Source organism: Peromyscus californicus, unplaced genomic scaffold (assembly GCF_007827085.1).
Source record: "Peromyscus californicus insignis strain IS unplaced genomic scaffold, ASM782708v3 Scaffold_10__1_contigs__length_136768540, whole genome shotgun sequence".
Lineage (NCBI taxonomy): Eukaryota > Metazoa > Chordata > Mammalia > Rodentia > Cricetidae > Peromyscus > Peromyscus californicus.
Genome location: NW_026294391.1, coordinates 115,815,894 through 115,839,558, shown reverse-complemented (window position 1 = coordinate 115,839,558; position 23,665 = coordinate 115,815,894). Strand labels below are relative to the sequence as shown.

The following is a 23,665-nucleotide window of genomic DNA, read 5'->3' as shown; positions in this document are numbered from 1 at the left end:
AATCTCATGGGATTAGACCAGTGGAATCTTAGAAGCAGCCTCTAGCTTGAGTAAGCCATGTCCCCTTCCTTCATGGTGCTTTGGATTTGTTCCAATTCTTGTCTGTGGATAGACTGCACCTCTCCCACAAAGGAGATCATGGAAGCTGATTCACACCCCATACAGCAATGTTTTTGTTTCAAAAAAACCAGCAAGTAAACAACTAATAGCATACATAACAATTTCATTCATAGAGACTGAACAGCAAGTTAACCACAGGTAAAAAGTATTGCTGCTCAGACAACTCGTTTATTATTATTAAAGTTAATAATATGTGGTCTGCCCCAACTATCAGACACTGGCTGAGAAGCTAATGGATAAGCCAAAACCCTGTATGTATGAATCTAGCATTCTAACATGGAAGGATGGGCTCTATTAGATTGGTGTTAAATTTAACAAACTGAGTAGGCAGTGGGAAATGAAAAATGCTATGGAAAAAGTAAACATTGTACACAGCATAAGGGGATCGGAATTGAAGGCATCTGTGCCTTTAAATTACACACATTCACTTGCTGGCCTCCCTCTGCATGTTACTCAAAGGACAAACAAGGCCACTAGCAGCACATAATACATTCCTGACCATGGAAAACAGAATTTAACCTAATATGAAGTGTTGTTCCTTTGCTGTACACAAAAGCCAGTTTGGGTATGTCTCTGAATAGATCAGGCACCTTCCTAAAGTGAGTCCACACTTCCAACAAAATTACCAGGGTGTTTTCAAGTAAAAACATAGTTAACATACATTTTGGCTTACTAATTCAAACTATTGCATTAAAGTAGGCCCTTCACTACACATAGAAATAACACTGAAGAAGAAATACAAAAGGCTTGGTTCCTATGTTCCTTGTACTGGGGCCATTATGACTGCTCTCCACAAATACTGAGACTGAATGCTCTGCACAGCGACCACATTGACAATATCATCTAGTTGAGGCACATATCCAGAAGGAAGTTTAAGGGAATCCAAGGTGAAAAAGATGGTGTCTTCCAGCACCCCAGTTCTTCCATCTACTCTGGTAACGCAAACCTGGGATGAGAAATGGCAGCAATGAATGGAGAAATCATGGTCACAGACTCTGCCCCTTTTCTCTCTGGCTCTAGCCAGCAGACCCCTTCACCCCACCCCAGATTCCCACCCTATGTTACACAATAGCAACATTTAGGTGCTGTGTAAGCGCACCCCTGTCCAGATCCAACCTCAGGCCAATGAAAGCAGTCCCTGAGGATGAGCACCAGGTCTCTGCGGAGAGAATTTTGTTTTAAATATTACCCACAATGACTGTTCACTTCCAGTTAAGGCCGACTGTTTGAAAAACAAAGAGTGAGCAAGGAATGTGTTGCTAAGTAGACTATCATTTTTCCTCTACTTTGTCGGTTGCATTAGAAGCAGCACATTCCTTCATTTTTCTTATGGTACAAAATGAGTGCAAGTCAACTTGTTTTCAGTTTTTACTACCCATATCATACCCACATACCACTGAGGGGTTTAAGTGACACTCCACTCATTTTTCTTAACAATTCCAAGAAACCTCACCATTGTTTTTTAGTTTTGTTGTTCTTACCACATTTTGATGCCTCCCAGATAAACTGTGTAAACTTCAATTTTCATCATATGTACTACATTCTCCTCATTTCCATTCAGAATTACAGTATTTTTAATAAGAAAAGAAGCTCATTTTGGTAAAGCTATTATTTTAGGTTTCCTAACACTTGTAACATAATCCTGAGCAGCAAAAATGATCACTAAATGAAAGCTAAGCAGACACAAAGGAAGTACAGCACATGAACTACCTCATTTACATGATGGTGTTTCAGAGGCTTCATCAAGATGGCCTTCCTGCTCTGTGTGTCTTGCTGCTCAGAAAACTCAATTTCTACCAGGTCACCCTTATAAGGTTCAAAATCTGTAACAGTCATGGGAGAAAATCAAGTTAGAGGGGCATCTTATTTGGGGAATATGACATTTCACCATTTACTCTCAAGTTATCTCTGACACAGTTTCTATTGAGTATAAAGTACATTTTTAACATTTAGAACCCCAGGGCCGGACAGATGGTCCAGAGATTTTACTGCTGTTGCAAGGGACTCAGGTTCAGCTCCCAGTACCCACAGCCACCTGTGGCTTATCTGTGCTCTCCTCTGGTCTCTCTGCAGGTGCCCCCCCACATACACGTGATGTACACAAATGCACACATACACAATAAATAAAAATAGACACAATTTTTGTAAAAGGTAAGGGCTGAAGAGATGGTTCTATAGTCAAAAGCAATTACTGTTTTCTTTCATTTCTTTCTTTTTTTTAAACAAAAGGTTTCTCTGTGTAACCTTGGTTGTCCTGGAACTCTCTCTGTAGACCAGGCTGGCTTCGAACTCACAGAGACCTGCCTGCCTCTGCCTCCCAAATGATGGGTTTAAAGGCATGTGCCACCAACCCCCGGCTGTACTTGCTGTTCTTGCAGGGGACCTGGGTTCAGTGTTCAGCAACCTCATGGAGGCTACAGCTGCCTGTAACTCCAGCTCAAGGGCCTCTGTAGGAACCAGGCATTCAAGCAGTGGTATATAGATACACTCAGGCATAACACTCACATACATAACATTTAAAAGAAAAAACAGTACTAAAACAAAGTGAGGTAGTGAAATCTGTCTAACGAACAGGAAGGAAAGAACATATTCATTCCTCAGTATAGGGCAAAACAACATGATTTTCCTTCTTTTAGTGTCTCATTAAAGAAATTATTGAGGCTGTAGCTTACTTAGCATGTGATTTGATTTCTAGCAACACACAGTAATAATAATAATAATAATAATAATAATAATAATAATAATAAACTGTTTGCCATTTTCACTGGGTTTCATAGTATTCATTTAATAGCATTTATTATGATAATTTTACATATGACTGGCTGGGGCTTTTAAGATTTGTTTCCAGTGCTAGTGATCAGCAAAACTTCTTTTTTAGCCACTGTCTTTCTTACCCCAAAAAAGTCTGCTAATATGACTAACTCTATTTCACAAAGGTAGATCTCTCCACTTAAGCCTTGGGACCTATCCTCTATTTATAGCTCAGGGACTTCACTTCATCATTTCTTCCTGCTCTCTTCAGCACCTTTAGTCATATCCTTTGCACTACGAACATGTCCAAGTTCTTTCCACTCTGAGAAGAGTATTTCTAGCATCCTTCCTGTAGTTGGTGACTTCCTATTTAGTAAAGTGACAGGCTAATAAATTATCTTTGGAACTTAGCAATCACAGGGACCCTTTCCTCTGAAATGTGAGAATTTCTGGGGAAACATGTTGTAAAATTCTAGACACCACCAAGCAGTCATTGTGGGAGGGTTCCTGAGATAACAACCAAGATCAAGTTCAGGTTCTTACATCCAAGAAAGGTAAAGTAGAAAGCAGCTTTGTATACTGGGACAATGTCACTCTTTTTATCCAAGTTAAATGGCACCTGATTAAGCTACAGTGAGTATAATTTATTTTTACTTCCATTCATCTTTCAAAATCCAGCCTGGTACCTGGAAAGCTGATGAAGGAAGATGTCATGAGTTTAGAAGTTTGAGACAAAACTAGGCAATAGAGGAAGTCCCTGTCTCAAGGTGGGGGGAAGCCTTATAATAATAACGGTATCAAGTTTACATTTCACTAGATTTGCATTTCATTATGCATCAAACTATTATTTTTCATTTTGTTTTCGTCCTCCAACTTAACCGTTAAAGGCGCAGACACTGAACGGCAGGGTATACAGTCCAGCCTGAACAGTGCACAGCCCAGTCAGCCTTCTCTAATTTCTGCCATCACTGTCATTCTTACAGCTTTGCCACTGCTGCTTTGCATCCAGACTTTTTTTTTCTTTTTGGTTTTTTCAAGACAGGGTTTCTCTGTGTAGTTTTGGTGCCTGTCCTGGAACTCACTCTGTAGACCAGACTGGCCTTGAACTCACTGAGATCCGCCTAGCTCTGCCTCCCGAGTGCTGGGGTTAAAGGCGTGCACCACCACCACCCGGCTCATTCAGACTATCTTAATGGAGTCACTTGTCTGTCTCTCCCAATGATACTATGAGCTCTCTATAAAAAGATTTAATGAAGCCTTCTATATTTTGTCTTCTGCCCTCAATATTTAGAACTCTCAATTGAGCCAAATAAAAGTCCAATAGTCTCTTTAAATTAACACATCATTGCTTTAGATATGAAACAATAAATACAAATAGACTGAATACACACACACAGACAGAGAGAGAGAGAGAGAGAGAGAGAGAGAGAGAGAGAGAGAGAGAGGGAGGGCGGGCTTTTTCCGAGCCTTATTTTAAAGCACTTGAAGTATTACGAAATATTATCTTTTCACTCATGTAATAGTGTTAGAATAGAAATTAAATACGCACAAAATTAAAAAGCTGCACAAATATTAGTATACCCAAATAAATGAAAATGTAACAAATTATAGTATGAGATTTTTTGATGTCCCTTGCTGTACCTTACTTTCAAACTCCAACATTCCACTTCAAATACTGAAGTGCCACTGATAAGAGCCAAGTATCAGATTGAGAACGTAGCTCAGTAGTACAGACCTTGCCTAACAAGCACAGGGCTCTGAGGTCAATACATCCAAAGATCCAAGTGTACTACAGTCGTAGATGTAATACAAAAATCCTCTTGTCAAATTAGCATGTTCCAAATTTGAAGATATTCCTTAGTCCAACTCATAATACTTCAAATGAGTGACACCTAATTTTAAATTTAAAAATAGGAGCTGGATGATGGTGTATGCTTTTAATCCCAGCACTCAGGAGGCAGAGGCAGGCAGATCTCTGTGGGTTCAAGACCAGCCTGGTCTACAGAGCAAGTTCCAGGACAGCCAGGCTACACAGAGAAATCCTGTCTCAAAAGAACAAGAAAATAAGTAAATAAATAAAAACGTGAATTGTACTGGGCGATGGTGGCACATGCCGTTAATCCCAGCACTTGGGAGGCAGAGGCAGGTGGATCTCTGTGAGTTCGAGGCCAGCCTGGGCTACAGAGTGAGTTCCAGGAAAGGCGCAAAGCTACACAGAGAAACCCTGTCTTGAAAAACCAAAAAAAAAAAAAAAAGTGAAGTGTACCTTTACAGACAATGTCTAAAGAGAAAGACAGTTCGTGATTAATATGGTCAGCATCATCTATCAGAGAGGTGATACAGTCAAGTGACACTGTCATGTGAGATGCTGACGGGTCATCACCATGGCCATCACAGTAAGCATCCGCCTGGAAAATAGTAAATAAACAAATAAATAAACTAAAAATGGTTACTTCAAACAAACTGAAGTTAAAAAATTTGAATTCTACCCTAAAAATCTATTCAATAATTCAAATAATGATCATAGACAACTGGCACATAAATTGGCATGTGCTGATGGAATAATGCTTGAGCTTTGTATCATTTTTACTATAGTTTTAGAGCAGATTAGGAAAACTGAGAAGAAAATAGAGTTGCCACACATTTTCACTAGTCAATCTTTAGCTTCTCTTATCATTAGCATCTTGCATTGGTATGCCACATTGATTGCAATTGATAAGCCAGCATCAATACAGAAAAAGGAGGGAAATAAACGCTAAGATTCCAGAACAGAGCATCTAAGGAGACAAAAGAATGTCAAGATAAATTTGAGAAAATAAATCTAGAGGTATATACCACCTTAAATACTATCAGTCTCATGTGATCTTGGAAGCTAAGCAGGGTCAGGCCGACTTTCCCATGAGAGGGAAGAAAACAACCACAGCTGGAGGGTCTAAAAGTCACAGTTAAGTTAGGACTGTATCTAAAGTAAAATAAAGGGGGCGGGGTACGGTGGTAGTTTATTTGTACTGAAATGTGATTTTATTTGTATGTTAATAAATAAAGTTGCCTGAGGGTCAGAGATAATAGCAAGCCATAGCAGAGCTGGGCGGTGGTGGAGCATGCGTGCAACTGCTTGGGGCTACAGGGAGGGTATCTAAATTCTCATTTCTTAGGATTATTGGTTTCCTATGCAATAACCACTGGCCATGTTCTCATGAAGTGACCAAGATAACAACATCTTGCCCTGACTCCATTTTGTGTCTGCTCAGGCCATTTTCAATCCCTAATTACCTGAACAGTCACATCAATCTTGGCCACACATTAGGGACTTTCTATGACCTTCACCATAGCCTGGATGTATAACCAAAATATCTATTTAATGCATAACCAAAACTAATATAAAAAGGTCCCCCTGACCTATACCTGACAAGGGTATCACTGTGGTTTTTTGCCTTTATAAACTCTATACCCCTGAGCTTCAGGGCCAAGAGTTCTTTATGGCAAGAGTCTGCTCTCCACTGTCAGCTACTAAAGGACTCCCATGTGGCTTTACATGTGTAGTGGTCTGTAACTTTCTTCCCTAGACTATAACACTCATACCTACCTTGTTCCAGATTATTTACCTATACACTATTTTAAAGGAAAATGTAATATTACACATGTGTAATAAATATATAACCAAATGAGCACAAATAAGTCAATTTGCTTTAACTTTTTAAAAGATAACATGACATCCCACAAAAAGGAAGTGCCGTACTTTAGTGGCTCCATTCCACACAGTTAGACATACAACTTATAATCTAATACACTACCTATTTGCCTAATATATACATGTAGGATTAGCACTCAGGAGCAGAATTTCATGCTCAAAATTTTCCAGTGAGAGCTCCCACAGCTGCTGGCCCACGCTATGAGCATCTAGTTAGTGGCCGTGGGCTTTATTGTTGCCTGATCCAGCTCAGGTCCTGCCCTACTCCTCACTCATCCCTGCCCCTCTGACCCCCAGCCTCGGGCTTCACCCAGAGCTCAAGCTGCTCTCCATCCTGGGGCAACAGTTTATGCTGCAGATTGGCCAGAATGCACCCAGCTGGATTTGTCCTGCCTCTTGAAGAGTTCCCTGGGGCATGGAATGAAATGGGAAAATTAAGGAGACTACTTGGCATGAACTTGTACCTGAACTGATTCGGTCTGTGGGACATAATGTGTTTGCGTTGTTTAAGAGATCCATATGCTGTTTTTTTGCAAATGACTTTTTCCTCAGTTTCCTTATTTATTGTTTCCTTTTTAATTGTTTTAATTTTTATTTATTCTTCTCTCATGCAATACATCCCGACCACAGCCTTCCCTCCCTCCACTCCTCCCAGCTTTCCACACCCCTTGTGCCTAGTCTTATTGTAAATGACTCTTATGTAGCTATTTCCTCTGAACTGAAAGTCTGCAGAGAGTTCCAGGGGTGCAGCTTTTAGAAGTCATCACCAATGCTAGGGTGCACTGTTTGGTGACAGAGTTGACTTTGAGTCACCTGTTGTCCTATAACCAATCCCCCTGTAAGACTCCAATAAGTTCACTATATACCCAAGTTAGACTTGGGTAGAAACTCTGGTCTGTTTTGGTGCCCTGTCTGGAGTGAGTGGACTTTTGTTGCTATGTTCCTAGGAAAAAGCAAGTAAGAGTGACTGAATCCATGCTCAAATGTGACGGTCTAGAAAGAGAAACTGTTGATTTATCCTGTCCTTGTGAAATGTGTGTGTGTGTGTGTGTGTGTGTGTGTGTGTGTGTATGTGTTTGGGGAAGCGGTGGCTGGGAGATGTTCATGCCTGTATGTGTGGAAGTCAGAGGCCCACACTGGGACCTTTTTCAATTGTTCTCCACCTTATTTTTCAAGATAGCCTCTCTCACCAAACCAGAATGCCATGACTGCCTAGACTGGCTGTCCAGCAGGCTCCAGGAACTCTCCTGTCTCTGCTCTTCGGCACTGGGACTAAAGGTCATGCTGCTGCAACCAGCTTTTAACTGGGTGCTGGCTCAAGTCTTCATGTTATGCAGCAAGCACTTCTCAGAGTGACCCACGGCCCTGCTTCTTACTCTCATGGAAGTCGATGGCACTTTAGTGAGGTTTAAAGATTTAATGGCGTTTTCATCCTCCAAATGTAGCTACAGGCATAACACATTGTAAAGGAGTAACTGAAATTGTGGTGTTCCTGATTTATGGGGCCTTCTTAATTAAATTCGGTCTTGGGGGAAATAAATGAATGAAATTTGATTCATATAAATTCATTTTCATGTTTCCAATTTTGAAAACCCCAGTTTCTCCCTCCATGTAACTTCCATCTCCAGCTGTCAATACCAACTTCCTCATGGTTAGTTATTTATTCTGTTTTCTCCATAAATGAAGCAACAGGTTCGCATACTACATGGGTAATCCAGTACACCCTCTGACCTCTCAATGCCCTGTCTCCAACTAACAGGCAGCCCTACTACATGTGGAAGCCTGGCTGGCTTTTCACTTCTTAGATGGCTAGAAATGGCAAGGATTGACAATACTTTCACTCTTGCCAAACCTGACAAATAGGGAGTCTCACATCCCACCGCTGATGGTATCAATGAGCACACTAATAACAATAAGCTTAATTCAAATACACAGACTGAAGTGATAAGTATCTGAACTGGGGAGCTTGATACAGATTCTGGAAATCTGAAAATGTTTGAAACTGGGAGAACTCCATGGTAAGTAAATTATGCTTCAATAAAGCTATTTTTAAAAAAATGATTAAAGTACATGTCTTTTCACATAGTAATTACTTATTAAATAGCACATATCCATTATTTGCATTATAGAAAAAAGTTACAGAATAACATACATTCTAATAGTCATTGTTAAATACTGAGGAATAGATAATGCAATTTATACTTTTCTAAATAAATACTAATACAAAAATATAACAGATATCCTATACAATCCTCTAAGTTAGACCAGCTTCCATCCACAGCAACATACCTATTAAAGAGGGGCTGACTAAATAGAAGCCAGTGTGAAAGAACTCAGAAATAAGAAAGTACCCAGAATGTACAACTCTTACTGTGATTGCATTAGATCCGTGAGTGATTTGGTCTACTTCCGTAAGTGCAGGAACCTTTGGTTTAACTTGCAGAGGTTCATTGCCTGGCATGACACCAGCATTGAAGAGGATGCGCTCGTGAATGCAACCATAGTCACTGCAGGACCCTGTCGCAACTCCCTGCATGGTTTGTGTGTCATCTAAATGATGAGTAAAGAAAAAAAATACATATGTGTAAATTATTCTCAAGCACAAACACATACTACAAATAAGCCCTACCAAGAAAGTTGTGATAACAACCGTCTAAGTCTAGAAGTAAAGTGATTTTGATTTAAGATAATGAAAGGACCAAACAGACACCATAACAGGCTGTCAGTCTTCTCTCAGAGATCAGGCCTCAGTTTCAGTTTCCTGAGACTTGAGCAAGCAGTTTCTGGGAGGGCCATGAACAAAAGACTTAGTCCTTGCAGTAGCTCCCTTTCTGCACGTACTCTGACTGCTCAAGGTTCAGCCAATTGTTTACTCTCTGGGACCCCTCATCAACTTAGAGCTACATGCATGGGTCAATGTGAACGTGTAAGGCCAGCCAGCCTCCATGGCAGCTCAAGGACAGAGCCTGGGACTTGTCCAGGCCTGCCCAAAAATGATAATTGTAACCCCCAACCAGTAAATTCAAAGGTTACACACCCTCACCCAATCATATGACGCAAAGACTTGTACGACCCTGCTTGCAGTTTTTCCCTTTAAAAACCCCTCACTCTGAGAGCTCAGGGCTGTCCTCCTCCACCTGCTATGTTGACTGTTGGACACAGACCAAGCCCAGGCTTGCTTGTTATCGATAAACCCCTGTGTGTTTTGCATCAGGTATCGGCTCTGTGATGCTCTTGCTCGGGGGTGGGGTGGGGGGGTGTTGGTCTCGAGACACGGGCACAATAGGAATTAGGTTAGTAAGCAATGATTAAGTATGCAAGATTCTGGAGGGAGAGTGGCTAGGTTTACATCCTGGTTGCATGGAGGTTGTGTGTGTGTTTTCTTTTGTTTGTTCAATCTGGGCATCAGGGTATGAGTTCTGCTGGGCCACAAACTAGATGGGCACTCTTTGCTGCTTGCCTACCTGACTTGTCTGTAGCATGGACATGATAATACTAGAGCTTCTTTTGTGAGGATGTTTGTGAATAGTAATGATATTTTCAGGCCTTAAAGCCAGAGTCTTTGGCCAGGTGATGGTGGCACATGCCTTTAATCCCAGCACTTGGGAGGCAGAGGCAGGCGGATCTCTGTGAGTTCAAGGCCAGCCTGGTCTACAGAGTGAGTTCCAGGATAGGCTCCAAAACTACACAGAGAAACCCTGTCTTGAAAAAAAAGCCAGAGTCTTTGAACATAAATTATAGTTAATTAGAATTGATACAATTAATTAGAATTGATATAATTCAGAGGAAGGATGCCATTCACCCCAGCCATTTCAAACTATTTACTGGACTCTCACTAATGAAATACATACCCTTAAAATAATCCATTGTACAAGTAATCAGTGGCAGAATCCAGGGCTTGCATTTAGGGAGGGATACAAAGTGAGCAAGTAAACTTTGATTCCTATCTTCTTATTGGTCATAGATATATGATTCATTTGCTTGGTTCCTATTATAGGTTGGTTTTAAATGTCATCTATAAGCTAACGTATTAAAAGCTTGATCCCTGCCAGATTGTGGAGGTGCATGCTTTTAATCCCAGCACTCGGGAGGCAGAGACTGGTGGATCTCTGTGAGTTCGAGGCCAGCCTGGTCTACAGAGTAAGTTGCAGGACAGCCATGGTCACACAGAGCAACACTGTCTCAAAGAACAAAAACAAAAATGGCTTGATCCTCAGGGAACAGTGTTCAAAAGTGAAGCCTTTGGATTAGGAAAGCCATGACCTCATTTGCTGAGTAATTTTATGAATTCATATACCTTGGTGAATTGGGGGGATGAAGGGCTTTGTTATGAAATTTATCTTTTTCTCTCCTTCCTGTCTGTCCTGAGTTGAATAACTCTGTTCTACTACATCTTCCCACCAGAATGTTCTGTCTTGCCAGAATTCCAGAAACACAGTCAAGTACCTACTGACGGAACACTCTGAAAGTGTGAGCCCCAAGAAGCCTTTCTTCCTCTAAGTTAATTTGTCTCAGGCATTTTATCACAGTAACAGAAAGATGGTTAATAGATCCAAACATGTGCTCAGTTAAGAGACAAAATCAACGGGCTGGCAAAATGGCTCATTGGGTAGAGTTGCTTGCTCCCAGGCCTGATACTGGATTGGATTCCTTGATCCTTCAAAATGGCAGGAGAGAACTGACTCCTACAAGCTGTCCTCTGACCTTCTGACATGTGCTGTTGCATAACTGTATACACACACACACACACACACACACACACACACACACACAGAGAGAGAGAGAGAGAGAGAGAGAGAGAGAGAGAGAGAGAGAGAGAGAGAGAGAGAAAAGAAAAAAAAAGATAAGTTTTTAGGATAAAATAAAATCACCACCAAAGTAGAAGATCCAAAAATCCAAAAGGAATTTTCCTGTAACCTACAGTAAACTAAAGCAGAGTCTCTGAGTTCAAAGCCAGCCTATAGAGTAAGTTCCAGGACAGCAGGACTGTTACACAGAGAAACCCTGTCTTGAAAAACAAAACAAACAAACAAACAAACAAAAAACACCCAATAAACCCAAGCCGGGCGGTGGTGGCACACTCCTTTAATCCCAGCACTCGGGAGGCAGAACCAGGCGGATCTCTGTGAGTTCGAGGCCAGCCTGGCCTACGGAGCAAGATCCAGAACAGGCACCAAAACTACAAACAGAGAGACCCTGTTTCGAAAACTTATTGAATTGATTCTTTAAGAATTTCCTACAATATATTTGGATCCTATTGACACAGCCCACTTGCTCCAATTCCTCCCAGATTCACCCCACCTCCCCAGTCACCCAATATAGTAGTCTCTCCCTGTGTTTCTTTTTAGGCCATCAAGTCCAACCTGTGTTGCCCAAACACTCTTTGGTCTAGTGCCTGCCTTGGAGTGTGGTCGACCTGTCAGTGGTCACATCCTTAGAGAAAGCTGGCTCTCCCTCCCCCAGCAACTATCAATTGCCAATCGCTCCTCAGGTATACTAAAATGGCTTCTCACCCCTCACCCACCTCTGCCTTCTTTGTCTTTGGCCATACTTTGTCCTTTCTATTTTAAAGATTTTTGTTTGGTTGGGTTTTTTTTCTTTTTTTTTTTTTTTTGGTTTTTCAAGACAAGGTTTCTCTGTGTAACAGCCCTGCCTGTCCTGGAGCTCGCTATGTAGACCAGGCTGGCCTTGAACTCAAGGAGATCCACCTGCCTCTGCCTCCTGAGTGCTGGGATTAAAGGCGTGTGCCACCACCGCCCGGCTTATTTTAAATTTTTTTGAAAGAGTGTGTGTGTGTGTGTGTGTGTGTGTGTGTGTGTGTGTGTGTGTTTGCGCACGTGTGTACGCACACGTGCCTGCCCTGAGTGTATGTATGTGTACCGCATGCCCTCGGAGGACAGAGGACTTTGGAACCCAGAGAACTAGAACTAGAGTTACAGGCAGTTGTGAGCAGCAATGTGGGTGCTGGGAACTGAACCCAGGTCATCTAAAAACCAAAAATGCTCTTAACTACTCTCTGTAGTCCCCATTATTTTGCCTTTATTTGTCATTATTTTCTCTTTGCCTTTTGTCTTTCCTTTGGGCAGGAAAGTTCTAGAGTGAATCTATGCAAGACTATCCAGCAGGTGGCGGAGGAGGGCACGAATGGGGATGCCCTACTGCAACAAGATGGCGCTACTAAACCGGGCGGCGGTGGCGCACGCCTTTAATCCCAGCACTTGGGAGGCAGAGCCAGGTGGATCTCTGTGAGTTCAAGGCCAGCGTGGTCTACAGAACAAGATCCAGGACAGGCACCAAAACTACACAGAGAAACCCTGTCTCTAAAAAAAGATAAAAACAAACAAACAAAAAAAAAAGATGGCGCAAGTAAGCCATGGAGAAGTTTTCTAAGTTCTTCAGACTCCAGATGGAGATGGGACATACCTCAAAGAGAAGGTCTCTTTGGGGAAAAAAAAATAGTGCAGTACCTTGCAAGAGCCTCCGCTTCTGGTCCCTCTCTTCCTCTGGGTCCGCTTTCCTCCGAAAGAAGGCACGAAATCTGGAAATTAGCCGATGCATGGTTTGTCGTCTGAGCAAGCTTGAGCACCAAGTGGTACCAGGAGTGAGGCTTCCTGCTGTCTAGTTCTCAGTCTCCCAGAAGCCTTACCACAGCCGCTCTCTCAGAGCGCTAGCTAGTCTACTTCTGTTCTTTGTACATCCCCTCTAGGCTCTCACTGTGGCAAGACTGCCACGTGTGGAGCACCGGTGTATCTGCTCAACCAGCCAATAGGAGTGTAGATTACTCAGAGAAGGCTACTCAGAGTTGTGGGAAGTTGGAAGGCAGGACTTCAGAGTTTATCCCATCGCGTAGAGCTGCGATCAATCTAAAATAGCCTCCACCCGTACACTTTTATATGGTTTGTTGTGGTGGTTATTGTTGTTTTGTTTTTGAGATAGGATTTCATTCTAACCCAGGCTACCTCAAACTCATGGCAATCTTCTTGTCTCAGCTTCCTTTTCTTTTCTTTTCTTTTTTATTTCTTTTTGTTTGTTTGTTTGTTTTTGCTTTTTCGAGACAGGATTTCTCTGTGTAACAGCTCTGACTGTCTTGGGACTCACTCTGTAGACCAGGCTGGCCTCGAACTCACAGAGATCCTCCTGCCTCTGCCTCCTGAGTGCTGGGATTAAAGGATGTCTCAGCAGTTGTTTAGCTTAAACTGTTTAGGGGGCCCCCAGGCAGTGGGATCAGGATCCATCCCTGGTGCATGGGCGGGCTTTTTGGAGCCCAGTGCCTATGGTGGGAGACCTTACACAGCCTTGGTTCAGGAGGAGGGGCTTGGACCTGCCTCAACTGAATGTAGCAGGCTCTGCTGACTCTCCATGGGAGACTTTGCCTTGGAGGAGGTGGGAATGGGGGGTGAGTTGAGGAGGAAGGCTGGGGGGCGGGAGGAGGGAGGACAAGGGGATCTGTGGTTGGTATGTAAAATGAACAGAAAATTTCTTAATAAAGAAAACAACAACAAAAATAAATAAAAGTCAAGATGTTTATATTAAAAAAAAAGATAAATAAAGGATGTCTCAGCTTCCTGAATGCTCGGATTACAAACACGAGCTACCACATTCTACTGGACAATTTCTGCTAGAGAAAATACAGGAAACAAACATTGCTGTTTGTTTACGGAAACAAATTATTGCTCTAAAATGTTTATTAAAAAAAAGCAATAATTTCCCGACAAGAGCTCCAGAAGCACTGGAAACAATAGCAAGAATGAGGAAATAGAATCACACTGGGAATCTATTTCAGTGGATGACTGGATAAACACAATTTGTCATGTGCCTCTCTTCCCCGGCCAAGTAGTGTGCTGCAAGAAAAGAAGGCCAAAGGGAAAGGTGAGCCCAGCCTCTGCTGTTAGGAAGAAGCAGGAGGCCGAAAAGATGGAGAATCCTCCATCTGAAGAGAAAAAAAATCAAGAACTTATGGCATTGCTCGGGACATGCCTCTCAAAAGAGACCTTATCTGCTTTTTCAGATGGGCCCGCTACATCCAGCTGCGGTGGTCAAAAAGTGCTGCTTGGGATTAACCAGACCATCAAACAGTTACTGCTGTGCTCAAATTCAGCCACAAGTACAGGTCAGATCACATAACCAACATAGCGTTCGTGGTCTTCCTGCCTTCCTTATGTCTCAAGATGGGGGTCCCTTATTGCATCATCAAGAGGAAGGCCAGGCGGGGGCAGCTGGTCCACAGAACAGGAAGGCATGTACCACCATTGTCTTAACACAGATTAACTTGAAAGACAGAGGAGCTCTGCTTAAGCTGGTAGAAGGTCTGAGGACCATTACAATCAATGATGCACTGACATCTGATATCCCAAATGTGTGGCTAGAGAACTTGCCACTAAACCGAGTTAAGCCGGGTGGTGGTGGTGGTGCACACCTTTAATCCCAGCACTTGAGAGGCAGAGGCAGGAGGATCTCTGTGAGTTCTCAGCCAGCCTGGTCTACAGAGTGAGATCCAGGACAGGCACCAAAACTACACAGAGAAACCCTGTCTCGAAAAACCAAAATAAAATAAAATAAACCGAGTTAAATGCACATTGCTGAGTTTTCTTCTCCTTCTGATTTTTTTTTTTTTTTTTTTGTCTTTCAAGACAGGGTTTCTCTGTGTAACCCTGGTGTCCTGGAACTCACTCTGTAGACCAAACTGGCCTTGAACTCAGAGATCCGCCTGCCTCTGCTTCCCTACTTCTGCGATTAAAGGCGTGCGTGCGCCGCCGCCGCCGCCGCCGCCGCCGCCGCCGCCGCCGCCGCCACCACCACCACTACTACCTGGCCTGAGTTTTCTGTATATAAATATAATATAATTTTTTCATTCCAAATATGTCATGTGTGTCTAAGAGTGGGGTATTAGTCAGCCATAAAATTGATAAGGCTCCAGGCAGTGGTGGCGCACGCCCTTAATCCCAGCACTCAGGAGGCAGAGGCAGGCAGATCTCTGTGAGTTTGAGGTCAGCCTGGTCTACAAAGTGAGTTCCAGGACAGCCAGGGCTACGCAGAGAAACCCTGTCTCGAAAAGCCAAAAAGCGAAACAAAACAAAAAAACCAAAGCAAACAAAAAACTTAACTACACTGACGTGCTATGTCATATCTATTTAAAAATGTTTCTGATTTTTAAAAAGATAAGGAGTAACAAGTGTTGTCAAGGTTATAAAGCAATTACAATGCTCACACACTGTGAGTGAGCTTGTTGAAGTGCCACAGCAAGTAAAGCAACCTCTCTCCCTGGGCCATTCCACAGAAAGCTAAGTGGAGAGGGATCATATGCTCTGGTGATTTCGAGACTAGATACCTAGCCAAGAGAATGCCAGTGTATGTCCACATATTCATACATTTTCATACATACATCATAGAAGATGGACTGAACTTTGAACATTTATTCTACGTGAAAGAAGTCAGTCAGAAATACTGAATATTACATCAGGCATGGTTGCACATTCTTGTAATCGCAATACTTGAGAGGTGGAGGCAGGAAGAATGCTGATAAAAGATTGCTGAGAGTCTGAGGCCAGCTTGCAATATATTAAGAGTACAAGGGGAGGGAGAGACACGGTTTTCCTTTTTTCTTTCTTTTTCCTTTTTTCTTCCTTTTTCATTCTTTCTTTCTTTTCTTTTCTTTTCCTTTTTTTTTGTGGCAGTCCTTCTGGATCACCAGTACTGGGATAACAGAAGTGAGCTACCAGGTCCAGTTTGAGTTGTGTGCTTTAAAAAGATGGATTTTACACTATGTGAATTATATGTTGTCATAGACACTGTTCCATTGCTGTGCAGAGACACCATGACCAAGGCAACTCCTACAAAAGAAAGCATTTAATTGGGGGCTTGATTATAGTTTCAGAGGCTTAGTTCATTATCATCATGGCAGGGAGCATGGCAGCACGCAGACATGGTGCTGGAGACGTAGCTGAGAGTTACATCCTGATCTGCAAGCGTAGTGGGGCAGGACTGGGCCTGGTGTTGGTTTCTGAAACCTCAGAATCCAACCCCAGTGACACATTTTCTCCAGTAAGGCCACACCTTTTACATCAAGACTATAACTCCTAATCCAATCCTTCTCAAATAAGGCAACTCCTTGGTGACTAAGCAGTCAATATATGAGCATATGGGGGTCATTCTTAATCAAACTGCCACAAATGTCATTAAAGCTGTTATTTTGCCAGGTGGTGGTAACGCACGCCTTTAATCTCAGCACTTGGGAGGCAGAGGTAGGTGGATCTCTGTGAGGTGGAGGCCAGACTGGTCTACAAATAGAGTTCCAGGACAGCTAGGGTTGTTACACAGAGAAACCCTTTCTTGGAAAACCAAAAAGAGCTGTTATTTTTATCATAAACATTATGATTTGTTATTTCCTAAAAGCAAATATCTAGGTGGAAGAAAATAAAGCCAGCAGCCTATGTACTACCTATGTGGTAGCACAATGTCACTTTGCACATGCCTTCTTTTTTAAAAATTTGATTGATTTATCTTATGTGTATGGATGATTTGCCTGCAGGTGTGTCTGTGTACCACACACACGCCTGGTGCCCTTGGAGTCCAGAAGAAGACACTGGATTCCCTGGAACTGGAGTTAGATAGTTGTCAGCTGCCACATGGGTGCTCTTAACTGCTGAGACATTTTCCCCAGCTTCCGGATGCCTTGATTTTAAACAGTTCTTCATAAAGTGGAATATATACAGAGGAAATTCATGCTGGGAACATATTCACAAAGAGCAATGAAAATGACAGTCCATTGTTAAGAAAACATACAATAAGGATACAGGAGTATTCCTTGAATAATCTGAAAGTCTATATATGTTAGACAAGGAGTAATCAGCTGCTGTGCTAAAATTGGAATTTAGACTACTAGAGTAAGACTGCCATCGTAGGCAGCAAAATGGCTGTGGGGGGGGGGGGCGGAATTTTGCCATCAAGCCGATGACCTGAGCTCAAACCCCTGAATTCACAGTGGAAAGAGAGAATAGTCTTTCAAATATGTATGCACATATACTCAATAATAGAATTAAATAGAGCTAAGAAAACCTTAAAATAACAAAAGAAAAGTTAAGGCCTGTATTAAGAGACAATAAAGTTTCTGTCAATTAATTCTAGGGCCAACTAGAAATATATCATTGATCAAGGATCTCATGGCAATAAGTTGTGCATGATGGGAGATATTAAACTGTATGATCTGAATTATCCTTTGGAGTTCCAGAATTTGATAGTTCCATGTTCAAGTTCTACAATTTACTGTCATTATCAAATTACATATAGGCTTTGAAAAAGATATGTTTGTTTGTAGGAAGTATACTGTAAATCCAAGAATAAATAAATTGAACTGAGGCATGTAACTTAGTGGTAGAGAGCTTTGGCTAGCATACGGGGATCCTAGGTTTAATCCCTGGTATTGAAGGGAAAAATAAGTGGGTAAAAGGTGCTTGCCGCAAGCCAGACAACCTAAGTTGGATCACTGAACCCACATAGTGGGAAGAGAGGAGCAACTCCTCAAAACTGTCTTTCTTACCTCCACATTTGTGTGAATGCATGCACACTGGCTCTAGCTCTCGCTCACGCTTTTCCTATTGCTCACTCTCTCACGTGAGCACGTGTAAACACACACACACACACACACACACACACAAATAAATAAATAAATAAATAAATAAATAAATAAATAGTAATTAAAAAACCCATGTTGTCCCTGAGAACTTGGTTCTCAAGCTTACAGTTGCTGCCAGAAGTCTGGTGTCATGGGATTGGGGGTCACTTTGGCGTGTAGCCTAACAGGCCTTGTAGCTGCTTGCTACAGGGAGTTTTATAGGGGTTCTGCTCGAGGTTCTTTTTTTTTTTTTGACACCAAGGAAATAAAGGTAAGCAAGGCATCAGGAGCTCTCAATCTGTTATTTATTCATTTTTAAAATGTATTTGTTTACTTAGTGTGTGTGCGCATATGTGTGTGTACATTGAGTGCCTGTGGAAGTCAGAGGGTGACCTGGCCTGCTGAAATTGATTTTCTCCTTCTACCATGAGGGTCCTTGGGATTGAACTCAGGTCATTAGGCTTGGGAGTAAGCATGTCAAAAACATAAATTTGGCATTTGGGCTACATACAAAAGAACACTCTCTTACTGAGAAAGAAAACAAAGGAAAAAGAGAGTAGTTCTTTTTTTTTGTTTGTTTGTTTGGGTTTGTTGTTGTTTTTGAGACAGGGTTTCTCTGTGTAGTTTTGGAGCCTGTCCTGGATCTTGCTCTGTACACCAACTGGCCTCGAACTCACAGAGATCCACCTGGCTCTGCCTCCTGAGTGCTGGGATTAAAAGCGTGCACCACCACCGCCCGGCACCAAAAGCAGTTCTTTATCATTGACCACTTCTTCAAGATCAGAAAAAATGTGTAACAACAGGACATAATATACACTTTCCCATTCACAACTGATTTCTTAAAATTGCAAATGAAGGTGGGAGCAGTTATTATACAGCTAGAAGTCAGTGATGATGGACCACAACAGCCAAAGTATTCAATAATTATTTTTATTTTTAGACGGTCTGTGTAGACCCCTCACACACACCAGCCTGGAATTCAGCGAGTTCTGCCTGACTCTGCTTCCCAAGTACTGCCGTTAAAAATATGTGCCATCATACCCTGATGTGTAATAATTTTTAAAATGGAGCAGTGTTTTAATCACATGTTCCCCTATGATTTAATTATTAGTGTATAAATAAAAGGTTTATAATAAGAATAAATGCTTTTGAAATACACTTTAGTGTTTGTGGGGTCTGAGAAAGAATAAAATATGAACTATAAGGGAACTGAATCGTACACTGGTTGAGGCTGTTGCTTTAAATGTCACTAGGTTTGATTGACTTGATTTGGTTGAATCTTGGAAAATGGGCTACAAGGTATTATTTCACAGAACAAAGCTGTTTTAGAGTTATCACTAGTTTTCATGACTGGTGTTTTCATTAGACCCTTAAGAAGTGAAACATGTTTTCTCATAGTTAGCGACAAGTCCCTTTCTACTGCATGTTTTTCTGACTATTCTTTGCTTACATTCTGCAGGTGTTCGCTTTGCTTTCCCTTGAACCTGCAGCGGGAGGGCAAACTGAACTTCACTAAACACAATTCCTAAGTTGCTGGGCAGGACAGGGCAATGAAGCTTGGGGACAGTGGGCTAAACATTCATGGGAACACCATGTGACTGAGGATTTTTGTCTGTTTTCTTCGAAGCATAACCTTTTTGAAAATATTTGGTGTTTTATTCAAGTTGGGATGGTTTTTTTAGATTTATTTATTGAAATTTTATTGTACTTGTCCTTAGTTAATGACCACCAGTTATATCCATGTTTGTTTGTTTTTAATGACTGAATAGTATTCTGTGGTGTGTGGGGACCACACTTTGTTTATCCGTTCATGAGCTGATGAACATTTCGTTTTTTTTTTCTATTTCTTGGCTAATTGTTAACCATGCTGTGCTAAGTAAATATTTTAAGTTACTTAGTAAGTTTTGAAGTGAGGTGGTTTTTTTTTGTTTGTTTGTTTTTGTTTTTGTTTTTTTTTTTTTGGTTTTTCGAGACAGGGTTTCTCTGTGTAGCTTTGCGCCTTTCCTGGAACTCATTCTGTAGCCCAGGCTGGCATCAAACTCACAGAGATCTGCCTGCCTCTGACTCCCGAGTGCTGGGATTAAAGGTGTGTGCCACCACTGCCCGACTTGAAGTGAGTTTTTAATCCACTCTGACAATCTCTGTCTTCTAAGCAATCTGTTTAGACCACTTAAATTAAAAGAATGCTGGATATGATGGTGTATGCCTTGTATCCTAACACTCAGGAGGCAGGTGGGTTTTTCTGAGTTTGAGACCAGCCTGGTCCTCATAGAGAATTACAGGCCAGCCAGGACTGCATAGTGAGACCCTATCTCAAAAGTAAAATTAAAATGAGTGTTGGTGGGATTTAAATAAGACATGTCTGTAGCAACGCCTGCGTTACTACTCGGTCACCATGTCTGAGCGAGGGGCTGAGGATTAAAAAAAGAGACAAGCCAGCCGGTCATTCCTCTCAGTAGAATGCCCTTTATTGAAGGAGGGAGGAGGCCTTAAATACAGACTTACAGCACAGTGGAAGAACCTGGGAGGGCAAAAGTTCACTACAGATGTTTTACATTCTAGCATTACACCAATATGCAGGATACGCAAACAAGGAACCTCCGGTAAACAGTTTAGGAGGAAGGAAACCGGCAGGGAATTAGCATGGGGAGGACACCTGATCAAGGTCAGCAAGCAAGGCAACAGCTACCCAAGGAACGGGGGTCAGGGCCCAACACATGTCTCTTAATTCTGTTTCTTTCTCCTGTTCCTATTTTGTTCCCCTCCTGTGGATTACATGAAAACTTTTAAAATTTCATTGTGATTTATCTGTACTGCTATATAATGCATTTAATATAGTCAATTTTAGTGTCTGCTGCAGGTATTACAATATACATATTAACTTCTCACACTCCGCTGACATTGACATTTTAAATTGTGTAATCTCACTCCTTTTAGGTCTGCTTAACTTCTTTTTAAAAATACATTTTTAAGTATTTCAGCTGCAGAAGGAGAGCATTATGCTAGATGGCATTTATTTTTTGAGGTTTCCACTCTCAAACATAATTTTAAAAACACATAAGGGAGCTGGAGAAATAGCTCAGCAGTTAAGAGTGCTTACCAATCTTCACGAGGACCCAGGTGTGATTCCAAGAACCCATATTAGTGCACTCACAACCACCTCTAACTCCAGTTCCAGGGGTTCGGACATCCTCTGGCCTCCTTCAGCAGGCCTCCAATGGCACTAGAAACACATGGTGCACAATAATCTCACACAGGTGCACACACATAAAAATAAAGAAACCTTAAAAACACATGAGAGTCCATTCTACTCATCCTTAGTTTTACTCATTTTAATGTTTTCTTTTTTCTTCATAGAATGACATTATTTTTTTGACATTTTAAGGGTGTTTCTGCTGTTCACAAATTCTCCTAATCTCCTTTTTTTCATGACTGTTTATATTTCCCCTTAATTCTGAAAGGATCTATTAATGAATGGAGAATTTGTGTTTGGGAACAGATGGGAAAGTGGATCATGGATCAGTCCTGTTGTACTATCTCTTTAATGTTTCAGGTTTCCCCTTAAAAAGCAAAACAAAACAAAATCTCAACCACATAAGTAGAACAATGATCCAAGTATATGTGAATGTTCTGGTCCTGTAAACAGTTGTACAGGAAGTCATAGAGCTATTAAAATGTGATGGCGAACAGTCATTTTGAGAGGAATACTCAGGTATAACTTCCTTGTAAAACCTTAAAAGGCAATAAGGTGACTGTTTTTAAACTTACAACCTTAGGGAAGCGTGAGGATTTCCTGCTTCATTAAATATATAGGGCTTTCGTGGTATTTAGTTTAGTTTACATAACATAAAATTGGGTGAAAAAAATAAGAGCATTTAAGCACACTAGTGTGTCAGGGATCATAAACAAGTAGCTAATGTAAATTCAAGACAAACTTTTTTAGCAACCAGGATAAACAGTTTAAAAGAGGCATTCTTAGAAATCCAGGGACTATGTTAAAATTTGCTAACAAAGAAATACACAGCACTAGTAAATATAATAAAAAAATACCTGAATATGGGTTCGGTAGCACTCCATGGTACAGTTACATTTCTATTTGAATTCAAGAAAGGTGCAGTGTTTGGCTGGCCACATATCCTGAGGATACTGTGGAAGAAGGATGAAGGTGTGCATAGGCCGGGGCTTCTGGATATGGTTTATGTACAACATCAACAAAATGGTCAAAACCTGCTAAACCTCCATTATCCTAGGAGATTCACAGGAGCAAACTCTGGCACTGGCACCTACTAAACCACTTGGTCCTTGGGCATAGGCACTGAGCAGCCAGGAAGGAGGTGGACATGAACTCAACTGTGTGGGGCTGGATCACACGGGTTTAGTGAGGGGGGCCTAAGCTCAACAGAGACCTGCCATGAGAAACCACGGATGGGGCCCCTAAACTAGCAGCTCCAGGCCTAGGCCTCAGGGTTCGGGGGGCGGGGCTCTTTACCGGGTCTCTGAGACTAGTCTGCAAGCATGCTGCGGGGTCTCCATCTCCATCATTCAGATCCTGCAGCGAGTAGGCGGAGCTGAGCAGCTGCAGGTCTGGCGGGAGGGCGCGAATCCACTGAAGCTGTAGGGTGGTGGGTGGAGCACTAAAGGCTTCAGGGACCCGGGACCCCGAGGGCAGGGCTTTGGACCGTGGGGGGAGGAGATGGGGGGTTGGGGCCGCGTGGCACACTGGGCTGGCTCTGCTGCAGGTGAGCGGGTGAGCCAGGTCAATGGCGGTGACTACAGCCCTGTCTGCTGCAGCGGCGGCTGCGGCTCTATCAGGCCTGGCAATGCGACTGTCGCGTTGGGCGGCGACACGCGGCTCCTACAGCGCCTTCTGCAAGGGGCTCACGCGCACGCTGCTCACCTTCTTCGACCTGGCCTGGCGGCTGCGCGTGAACTTCCCTTACTTCTACATGGTGGCCTCGGTGATGCTCAATGTCCGCCTGCAGGTGCGGATCGAGTGAGCCGTCGCCCGGCACCACGGCGGCCCCTCGGGCGGAGAGCGCCATCCGCGCCACCCGCGCCAGGCGGCCGCGGGAAGGACCGTGGGGCCCCGCAGTGCCCAGAGACCGCGGCGGGGGGCGCAGGCGGGACGGCCCGGACCCCTCCATTTTAGGTCTCCTCCGCGGAGGGCCCCAGGTACCATATCCCATACCGCAAAAAACCTTCACAGCCGAGTCCTTTTCCACTGCATCCAGAGAATCACCAGAGTCTGGCAAACCTGTTGCCTCCCATTGGCCAGAAAGGGGGAACACTCGAAAGAGGGGATGTTACCGCAGGATTTACCAGGCCCTGTGCAGGAAGGTAGGTGCAGACAGGTTGGAATGGAGGCTGGTGGGTATGACTGGTTTGTGGGGATAGGGAATACACCATGGCACACATGCTGCTTAGCCAAGCTTGGAAACTGAAAAGGTAGGCGAGGCTCTCCCGTGTTCCCTGCTGGTGGTTCCATGATTGGG

The 23,665-nt window shown here is 42.6% G+C and overlaps 2 protein-coding genes across 10 annotated transcripts in view; one reads left to right on the top strand and one right to left on the bottom strand.

Moving 5' to 3' along the window:
* Positions 1-266: 266 nt before the first annotated feature.
* Positions 267-23,181, bottom strand: Ct55 (cancer/testis antigen 55). 4 transcript variants are annotated; one of them, XM_052739680.1, is made up of 8 exons: positions 23,071-23,181; positions 22,663-22,785; positions 22,224-22,319; positions 21,274-21,396; positions 8,934-9,112; positions 5,138-5,279; positions 1,831-1,943; positions 267-1,066 (listed from the first exon to the last, which is right to left on the bottom strand). In XM_052739680.1, exons 4-8 carry the CDS (start codon positions 21,311-21,313, stop codon positions 875-877), a joined length of 666 nt encoding a protein of 221 aa, XP_052595640.1. In that variant the 5' UTR covers positions 21,314-21,396; positions 22,224-22,319; positions 22,663-22,785; positions 23,071-23,181; the 3' UTR covers positions 267-874. The 4 variants fall into 4 exon arrangements, with proteins under 4 accessions (XP_052595640.1, XP_052595654.1, XP_052595648.1 ...); XM_052739694.1 differs by lacking the exon at positions 22,224-22,319; XM_052739688.1 differs by lacking the exon at positions 22,663-22,785 and having other exon boundaries at positions 23,071-23,178.
* Positions 22,643-23,665, top strand: part of Smim10l2b (small integral membrane protein 10 like 2B) — a 34,116-nt gene continuing 33,093 nt past the window's right edge. For 2 of the 6 annotated variants that reach the window (XR_008218590.1, XR_008218595.1), the window contains exons 1-2: positions 22,650-22,755; positions 23,156-23,510. Coding sequence is in view for 2 of the 6 variants with exons in the window: in XM_052739697.1 (XP_052595657.1) it covers positions 22,934-23,170 (237 nt within the window). In the remaining 4 variants the exon portion in view is untranslated. Of the gene's footprint in view, positions 22,756-22,805; positions 23,511-23,665 lie in introns of those variants that run through there. The other 4 variants (XR_008218601.1, XM_052739697.1, XR_008218597.1 and 1 more) reach the window with 4 other exon arrangements.